At 41.3% G+C, this 9,049-nt stretch overlaps 1 protein-coding gene across 1 annotated transcript; it reads left to right on the top strand.

The window, feature by feature from the left end:
- Window positions 1-2,533: 2,533 nt before the first annotated feature.
- On the top strand, window positions 2,534-8,558 carry IL17F (interleukin 17F). The gene is made up of 3 exons (XM_006093251.3): window positions 2,534-2,560; window positions 6,829-7,034; window positions 8,179-8,558. Exons 1-3 carry the CDS (start codon window positions 2,534-2,536, stop codon window positions 8,441-8,443), a joined length of 498 nt encoding a protein of 165 aa, XP_006093313.1. The 3' UTR covers window positions 8,444-8,558.
- Window positions 8,559-9,049: the final 491 nt, after the last annotated feature.

Below are 9,049 nucleotides of genomic sequence, written 5' to 3'. Positions count from 1 at the left end.
TTGCCTACATAGTATCTTTACCCCCTCACTAAGGGAGAGCACCCCAAAGTCCCATCCTATCAGAAGTGTAGCTCAACATCTTGAATTTGTAAATGGTATACTATAGTTCATTACATAAGGTCTGAATGTGTAGAATAGAGCAGGAAACTAGCAATATATACTTCCATTTGGAAAAAGAAAGAATGGTTTAGCACAGTAGTTTGGTCTGTGGCAACTTGAAATCCTGCTTGGCTGATTATGGGGATGTCTTAGCCAGGGCATATGGAATGTTCTTTGATCAGACCCAGATTCTGCTTTTCAAAAGGTGCCCAACTTGTGGTTCCTGGCTCCAACCCCTGGCAGGAAATTTCCCCCCAGTAATCTCTTTGCCATGTCTGAAATGGTGTCGACAAATAGACCTTCCTTGGTGCCTTAGTTCCTGCTCTGAAGAAACTAAGAGGAATGAGGGTTGGTTCATGATTAATTTCAAGAGCTCTCTCAAAAATTAGTAAACTTCTCACTTAAATTGGTTCTTATGGTGGCACAATTCCCAGAATATCTCTATTTCTAGCTTTTCATTTCCATAATTCTCTCTCTCTCTCTCTCTCTCTCTCTCTCTCTCTCTCTCTCTCTCTCTCTCTCTCCCCTTGATGGTTGTTCACTAGAACTATACATTTACACTTTTTAAAAATATATATATTTTATATAGAGGAAGGGAGAGGGATAGAGAGTTAGAAACATTGATGAGAGAGAAACATCGATCAGCTGCCTCCTGCACACCCTGTACTGGGGATGTGCCTGCAACCAAGGTACATGCCCTTGACCGGAATCAAACCTGGGACCCTTCAGTCCCCAGGCTGATGCTCTATCCAGTGAGCCAAACCAGCTAGGGCACATTTACACTTTTTATTCTGGGTCTTTTTATTCAATTAAAAGGATGTACCAGCTGCTTCATTGTGATTTTTGCCCATAGGAAATGTATTTGGTTGAAAGGTTTTACTGGGCATTTCTCCCTCAAAGGTTTTTTTAAATTTATCTTTCACTTTTGGGGGATATAACTTGTTGTTGTTTTAATCTTGCAAGCTCTGAATTTCTGGACTCTCTTCATTCTCTCCTTTTTGTTTGCAAACTTGCCAAATCTTTCCTGAGCTCAAGGTAATACAAGAAAGAGTATTACCTTGCCAAATCCAGACAATCGCATCCAACACACACAGCTAGCATTCTGTTCTCCAGTCTTTTCCTGTTGAGTTTCTGTACTGCTAGGTGCTATATCTACCTCTTAAGTTATTGCAGGCAATAATTTTACCAAATGTTTTGCCATTGTATAGTGTGGGTCATCATTTATCTAGTCTATAATTTCATTGTCACACACAGCCTGCCACATGACCTCTGTTGACAATGCCACTCTTTTAGCCTTTTGATATGGTAGCAACTCACTTCTAGGCATCAATTTCTGTATCTACATATACACTGTTAGGTTATGGCAGCATATCTTAATTAGATTCACCTTTTTTTAAGTGAACATAAAAATTCTTTTTAAAAATTTATTTTTCAATTATAGTTTACATTTAATATTATTTTGTATTAGTTTCAAGTGTACAGCTTAGTGATTAGACACTCATATACTTTACAAAGTGATCCCTCTGATATTTCCAGTACCCAGATGGCTCCATACATAGTTATCACAATATTATTGACTATATTACCTATGTTGTGCTTTACTTCCCCATGACTATTTTGTAAGTACCAATTAGTACTTCTTAAAAAAAGAAAGAAAGAAAGAAAAATGTTTGCTGACCTGAAGTTAACTGAAATAAATTAACTTTCCACAGGTTATTTAAAATTACACACCACAGTAATCCATTTTGGTTAAAAAAAATCATCCTCAATCAGAGATAGCCAAGATAGTGGTCGTTTATATGTTGTATGAATAATGATTATTTATTAAGTATCAGTAAGGGTTAAAATAGAATAAATTCAGGTTACCACAAAACTACCTGGGGATGTAATTTCGGAATCTCTCACTAATGTCACTCATTTCTTTGGTCTTATTTTCCCACTAATAAAATGGAACACAAGAGAGGCCTGCCATTTAATACCAGGGCTCCTCTGAGGGTGACTTATCTCCCACTTAAATCATGGTTCATATTGCATGACTGGAAAATAGAACATACAATGTGTGTCAAGAGTCCTTAGCCATTAGTGGAGACCATAAAAAGATCATGACAGCAGATTGCAACTTGGCTTGTCTGTGTAGCAACTTAGTTAAGAATTTTGCTGTGATTTGAGGTAAATGGGGGTAGAAGAAAAGGAAGGGTTGGTCCTTTTTTCGTCATCCCTTTTGAGGATCCCCCTTTGATTCCCCTTCAGGAAGTGGAATAGGAAAAAAAACCTACATTCGTCAGTCACTCTGGGGCAACCACGTCCTAAGATGGTAAGCGGGTCAATCTGATTGCTATAAAATCGACAGGTACTCTCATTGACACACAGGCACACACAGGGCATGCACAGAAAGAGCTTACTGCACGAAGGAGGCAACCAGAGCAAAAGGACAATGACCACCCGACATCCCGCATCCATGGTGAGTAATAATAATGACTTTTGTTTAGGTAGAGTCATTCCCTAGGAATTCAGAAAAGCAGATTTCTCAGGAAATAGGCTCAATTGGGGTTATTTCTTTTAAAAATAGAGCTGACTTTAATTCTGACCCACGTCTGGTGGAGAAAAAGAAAAAATAACTAGAAGTTATAATGGGGTGTAAGCTAGCTCTTCACCTGATGGTTTTTGTGTAGTTGGTGTTAGCTTGCTTACCTCTTGGTCATGAACTACATTTTCTCGCCTGTAGTCACCACTGTAGAGTTAAACTGGCTTAAAAATCTAATTTCATGTGGAGCTTAGCCAGCCCTTTAGCATTTATATGTTCTATATATCTTTATTAACCGAGGAAGTTGGCGTCCCAAGAGCTTAATGACCTCCCCAAGACTACAGGTAGAGAAGGAGTGCCCTGGATGGAGGAAGTGGAACGACCCAGGGATGAACTTTGGACAGCTCCTAGAGGAGGGACATTTGCCATGTCTCTGATGGCTGATTATTTTTTGCATCTTCTCATTCCTCTTTGAGGAGAGAGAGATGTTAGTGTGATGGAAATTTACCTCCCCTGGGTCTAGACTCTTGCCTGGCAGCAGCATGAAAATAGGGCTTGGGAAATCATTCACCATGTTATTGGCTTAAATCATCTCTTTTGTTCTTTGTGTATATGTTCTTTGTGTATAAGCCATGCAACTTAAAAAAGCTTGGGTTTCATAAAAACGGCATGGCATATGGTGATGATAATACTATAATATACTTACATGTTGGTTTAGAGATGACAAGAAATGCAGCAAAGTGCAGCATTGGGGGATAGGGTCTGGAGTCAGACCTGATTCCATCGCTTACTCAATGTGGGATTTGGGGTAAGTTTTTAACTACTTGTGCATTATTATTCTCTTTTCAGTATAGGGCAATAATAATGGCATCTTCCTCGTGGGATTTTTGGGGGGATTAATTGATATCATTGCAAATGACTAAAGCTATACTCTGAAATAGCGTATCTATGTATGCATAGTTTTTTGTTGTTTTTTTTTAAAGATGCTGGGGAACATCAGGGATATGGCTTCTTTTTTAAAAAATATATATTTTATTGATTTTTTTACAGAGAGGAAGGGAGAGGGATAGAGAGTTAGAAACACTGATGAAAGAGAAACATCGACCAGCTGCCTCCTGCACACCCCCTACTGGGGATGTGCCCGCAACCAAGGTCATGCCTTTGACCGGAATCGAACCTGGGACCTTTCAGTCCGCAGGCCGATGCTCTATCCACTGAGACAACCCGGTTAGGGCTGTATGCGTAGTTTTTAGTTAACCTGGCCATTTTAAATGTAACAATCAATAAAGATAGAGAAAGCATTAAATAAGTGTTAATATTAATAATATTGCTTTTACCTCTGTGACTCTCATCGACCCAATGAAGTAAGTAGGGAACCACTTTTCCCATTATACACGTGAACAATGGCTCAAGTTAAGTGATTTAACATCATGGAGTAATATACACACAAGAACTGGGACATGGATCTAGGTTTAATGGCTCCAAGTACAGTATTCTTCTCCTTGAATGGTTCAGATGCAAGATTTTGAACCTCTTAAAGAAGAAGTGTTGTAGACATCGTTTTTAAGAACCAGCAAGAGCCTTGTCAGTGCTCCTGCTCTTAACTACATAACCACTAAAATCTACAGTTTCAGAATCACAGCTTTGTGGAGCAAACTAGAGGGATTTGCAGACAGCATCTGATTTTCTGATAAAGGGCCACGTAACTTAAAACACTCGTGTATTCCCGACACAGCTGTCACAATGCTTAAACTGCTTGGCTACTTGGGTGGGACAAAGCTAAGATGAGATATGGTGAGTGGCTACGTGTTGGTGACAGTAATAAGGATCTTCAATAACAATAGCACTGGCCACTGACAGCTAGGGTTGAGTCCCCAGACTGGCATTGACAGGTTGGTGAACCTAACCAAGTTTATTTGTTGCCTCTCAGACACAATTCCTTCACCTGTCTAATGAGGATAATTAATACTAGCTCTACCAACCCCATAAGAAAGTTGTGAGAATCCAATGTTTAAAGAGATATAATAGTGTTTTCTAAAATACTCAAAGAATATAAGCAAATATAATAATGACTTATTAGAAGCATGGCAATTTTTGCTAAATCATATCACCTCAAGGAACAGTTATTTTAAAGCCTTGATAATTAGATGTAAAAGTGATTTAGTAAGTATGCTACAGAAGAAAAAACATAAAGGAGGGATTTATGTAATAAATCTAAGAAAGTTACTGATGGGCCTGAGAAGCAATTGCAGCGGGCATCCTTTTACTTTTTAAAATGTCATAATGTTACGTCTAGAGGGAAGATGCATGAGGGCAAATTTCACATCTTTCCTGTCTACTGTGTATCATCAGCACAATGTCGACTTAACAATAGTCACCTGTGCTAATATTTACATGTGCTGGCCGTGCTCGTCATGCCTTATATGGGCCATATCATTTAATCTTCACATTTTGTGGTGGAGGAAATTGAGTCATAGAGAGTAAGTGTCTTGGAACTGAGTTATGGGCCCAGGACATCTGATTCCAGAGCCCATGTCCTGAATCACCACACAATAGAGACAAAAAAAAAGTTGGTGAATGAATGAATGATTGTGGGAGATGAAAGTAGATGGCTGCTGGTTATCGGAAGGCAAATCAACCTCATTCGGGCGTATCTAGGTCAATCTCGCTTTCAACTTCTTTTTAGTATCAGTTACCTTGGTACAGCACGTTGGCACCATAACCTCTTTGTTTACTCTTATAATTTCTTGCCTCCACTACCTGCAAAATATAAAACGGAGGTCCTTCTAACTAACATGTCTGGTTGCCTTACCTACCTTAATTCATGGGAAGTGTGAGCTTGACAACACTGAGCCCAGAGAATGAAAGCAACTGAACCTCAGCTCTTGTTCTGCATCATGTTGAGAGTCGGTGATGGGCCTTGTCCATCCCCAGTAAGGGTCAGTGGTGATGGTGAGGTGAACAAAGCATGTTTGTGACAAAGGGAAGCTGGATAGATTTTTAGTTCTTTTTTTTAGTTAGGTCTTCACAGAGCACCCTCTTTCTTTGTGCATTCCTGCAACACCAGATAAACCAATATTTCAATAGAAAGGTTAAAAAGAAATAGTTTCCTTATCTCTGTTGTTGGGCATCATTAGTGTCCCTGCTTCTTTCAATTAGCATGGATACTTGAAACTTTGCTTTAGCATTTTTCTTAATTCATTGATTGTGGGAAATTAACTATATTGTTAATTTAACTGTATTCTTTTGTTTATCCATTCACTCACCGACTTTTTGTCCATCCAGAAAGTATTTATGGAACACCTGTTCTATGTATGATACGTTCTCCTGCAGGAATTTACAGTCTAACAGGCATAGATCTGACATGAACACAAACAGTACATTTTCATTCAGTAAAGAAATGCTGCTTGAGTGATGTATGGTAAAAACTTCATGATTTAAGGATAATTTTCATACTCCGAATTGAACTACTTTAGGGACAGTTTCTGGAGGAGACCATGCCCAAGTGGGGTCTTGATGGAAGGATAGGAATTGGAAAGATCGAGGTGGGCAATGTATTCTAGATGAAGGAATGGCTGGGAGGAAGGATGTTGTGGAAGGTTTATGGGATCTTGGAAAGAAAAACTAGAGCTATCATTTAGTAAGCCTCTGTTTTTGTTAGATGGACAGGAGCTTTACATAGAACATTTCATTTAATCTTGTGACTACTATTATAAAGCCAGTATTATAATCCAGTTGGAAAGGAGAGAAATCAGAGGCTCAGGAGGAGGCTGGGTCAAGATTTACACCCAGTCCCAGATCTTGTTGTCTCTCTGTCTCACACCGTGGAGGCTCAGTCACCAGGCTACCAAGTTTGGTTCTCAGTTGGTACCCTGATGTCTTCATGTATGACTGTTCCTATTTCTAGGTGAGGCTCTGAGGTTCAGAGAGAAGTCCTGATCTCATAGATCCGTGGTCGGCAAACCGCGGCTCGCGAGCCACATGTGGCTCTTTGACCCCTTGAGTGTGGATCTTCCACAAAATACCGCCACACTCAAGGGGCCAAAGAGCCGCATGTGGCTCACGAGCCGCGGTTTGCCGAGCCGTAAGTTTGCCAACCACTATTAGATGATCAGGAATGCTGAGTTCAGGTAAAGCATGGGATGTCTCTTGCCAGCAAGTGACACCACAGTCCCTAACCAACTGCAACCTCCTCTATTTTCCAGGTCAAGTGTCTGCTGCTGTTGATGTTGGGGCTCACTCTCCTGAGGGAGGGGGCAGCTCAGAAAAAACCCAAAGCAGGGGATACTGCCCTTTGTCCTCCTCTGGAGGACAACAGTGTGAGGGTTGACATTCGCATCCTCAGTCAAAACCAGGCTGTTTCCATCTCACATGACTTGCAGAACCGCTCGAGCTCCCCCTGGGATTACAAGTAAGTGCAAAGGAGATGGATCTTCACATGCTTTGGAACTATATGTGCATTTATTCTAATCAGAAAGTAGAAAATTTAGAAAAACTAAAAGCCCTCACATATACTCTTAAAAAAACAGAAATCCCACTTTACCTGGGAGCACACAGTTTTCTTGCTGTTTTGGTCTACTCTAAGTGGTCCAAAGCCTTACAATTTTGTTCCCAACTTTTCATTGATTCTGCCCTTTCCTGCTTCATGGGGCCATAGATTGGACTTGACAAACTTTCTGCATTGCAAGAGAGGTCTCTTTATAGAAATAAATTATTTTACACAATGATCTCTGCATAGGAATAAGTGGGAACCAAAAAAGGTCAAGTTTCGAGAGAAACTTGAAAACCAAGGAGTGGGGAAGAGAGCCCAGTGGGAAGTGGGAAGTGGGATCCTAGGCAGGATGTTCAGGGGACAGTCCTGTAACTTTGTCTGATGTGCAGGGCCCTGCAATATCAAGCACTCCTCTATATTCTCCCATTATTAAGTATGAAAACCAATTCCAGGGTTAATGAGACATGCTGCTGGGCTGCTTGTCTTGCTTCCACGTGAGGGAATGTACACAACTGGCAAGTTGGCTGGATTGGCGCGGCTGCCTTTATCTTCTTGGCTGAGGGGGCTGTTGAGGGAGAAATTGAGAGAAGCCATTGGGTTTACAAACCTCAGAGCCTTTGGTTTTCTTTTCCAAGCAGTAGGCTTTGTAGACCGTATAGTGGGAGACCTACTGGTGATTTTAGTCTCTAAGCAAAGGATGAATAATAATTATTATAATCACACTGTAAAGAAAAATAAACTAAAAGATCTAACATGTAGTGAATGCCAACATTTACAGTGTGCCACTTCCTATGCATTTGTATCACTGAATGTTCTCAACAATTCCATGAGAGAGAGAGATATGAAATCCCCATTTCAAAGCTGAAGAAACTGAGGCTTAGGGAGTTAAGCACCTGCCAGAGGGCTGTGTATGAATCCAGACTGTCTGACCCACAGCCTGTGCTGCAGCGCAGAGTTACTCAGAACCACCTCCCTGCGGGTGCGTGCTGGACTGCAGGGCTCGCATCCTTTGTCCATGTCCCCTCCCTGTCTCACCACCTGCATCTGCCTGCTCCTCCTGCAGCATCACCAGGGACCCTCACCGGTTCCCCTCCGAGATTGCAGAGGCCCAGTGCAGGCACTTGGGCTGCATCGATGCCGAGGGAAAGGAAGACAGCTCTCTGAACTCCGTTCCCATCAAGCAAGAGGTCCTGGTCCTCCGGAGGGAGCCCCAGGGCTGCACTCGTTCCTTCCGCCTGGAGAAGATGACGGTGACTGTTGGCTGCACCTGTGTCACCCCCATCGTCCGCCATGCACGTGACCTGAGAGTTGCCCCTCAACTTAGCTGAAGAAGCTGTAGAAGTGCCACTCCTCCTCCTGCATCAAGTCCTGAGTGGTCCCCGATTCTCTCTTAGTGTGGTTTGCATGGAATTCTCAAAGCTTTGTATTAGATATAGTGTTAACTTTCTGGGGTGCTTCCGAATGCTAATATTATCCTGAGATGTTCCAATGTCCCAAACTCCTGAAAATGAATGGCGAACGAAGGAGCCCTTGGTCCACTCTGTTCATGTGCTGGGATGACTACCACACAATCATGTGTGGTGACCAGCCATGCAGTTGCTGGGATGTGGCATCATTCCCTGAGAGCTTTGTTGGTAAAATGGACCTCTGTTCCATGTGGATGAAAATGCAGAAAATATAGCCACAACCTAAGAGTGTGGGAGGAGCTGTGCAGGCTGGGGTGGGTGGAAAGGATGGGGGTAAGGATCTACTACCTATGTTTATTGAGCATTTGCTAAATATAGATGATGTTGGCCTGCTATTTATATTTGCAAGGAAATTGTTCATGTATTTATGATGTATTGATTATATAAACTTTTAGGAGAAAAATTAATATATCAAGTACTAATATAATAAAATATTAATGGTTTAAAAATACTTTTGGTGTTCATTTC

Source organism: Myotis lucifugus, unplaced genomic scaffold (genome assembly GCF_000147115.1).
Source record: "Myotis lucifugus unplaced genomic scaffold, Myoluc2.0 scaffold_111, whole genome shotgun sequence".
NCBI classification, from domain to species: Eukaryota; Metazoa; Chordata; class Mammalia; order Chiroptera; family Vespertilionidae; genus Myotis; species Myotis lucifugus.
The sequence above is the reverse complement of the archived record's forward strand: the minus strand, read 5'-3'. Positions and strand labels throughout refer to the sequence as shown.

Excerpts from the sequence above, each read along its gene's own strand:
- IL17F (XM_006093251.3), top strand. The coding sequence starts at position 2,534 with ATGACCACCCGACATCCCGCATCCATG. Across the intron at positions 2,561-6,828 it reads CCCGACATCCCGCATCCATG|GTCAAGTGTCTGCTGCTGTT; the intron begins GTGAGTAATAAT and ends TCTATTTTCCAG. Across the intron at positions 7,035-8,178 it reads AGCTCCCCCTGGGATTACAA|CATCACCAGGGACCCTCACC; the intron begins GTAAGTGCAAAG and ends CTCCTCCTGCAG.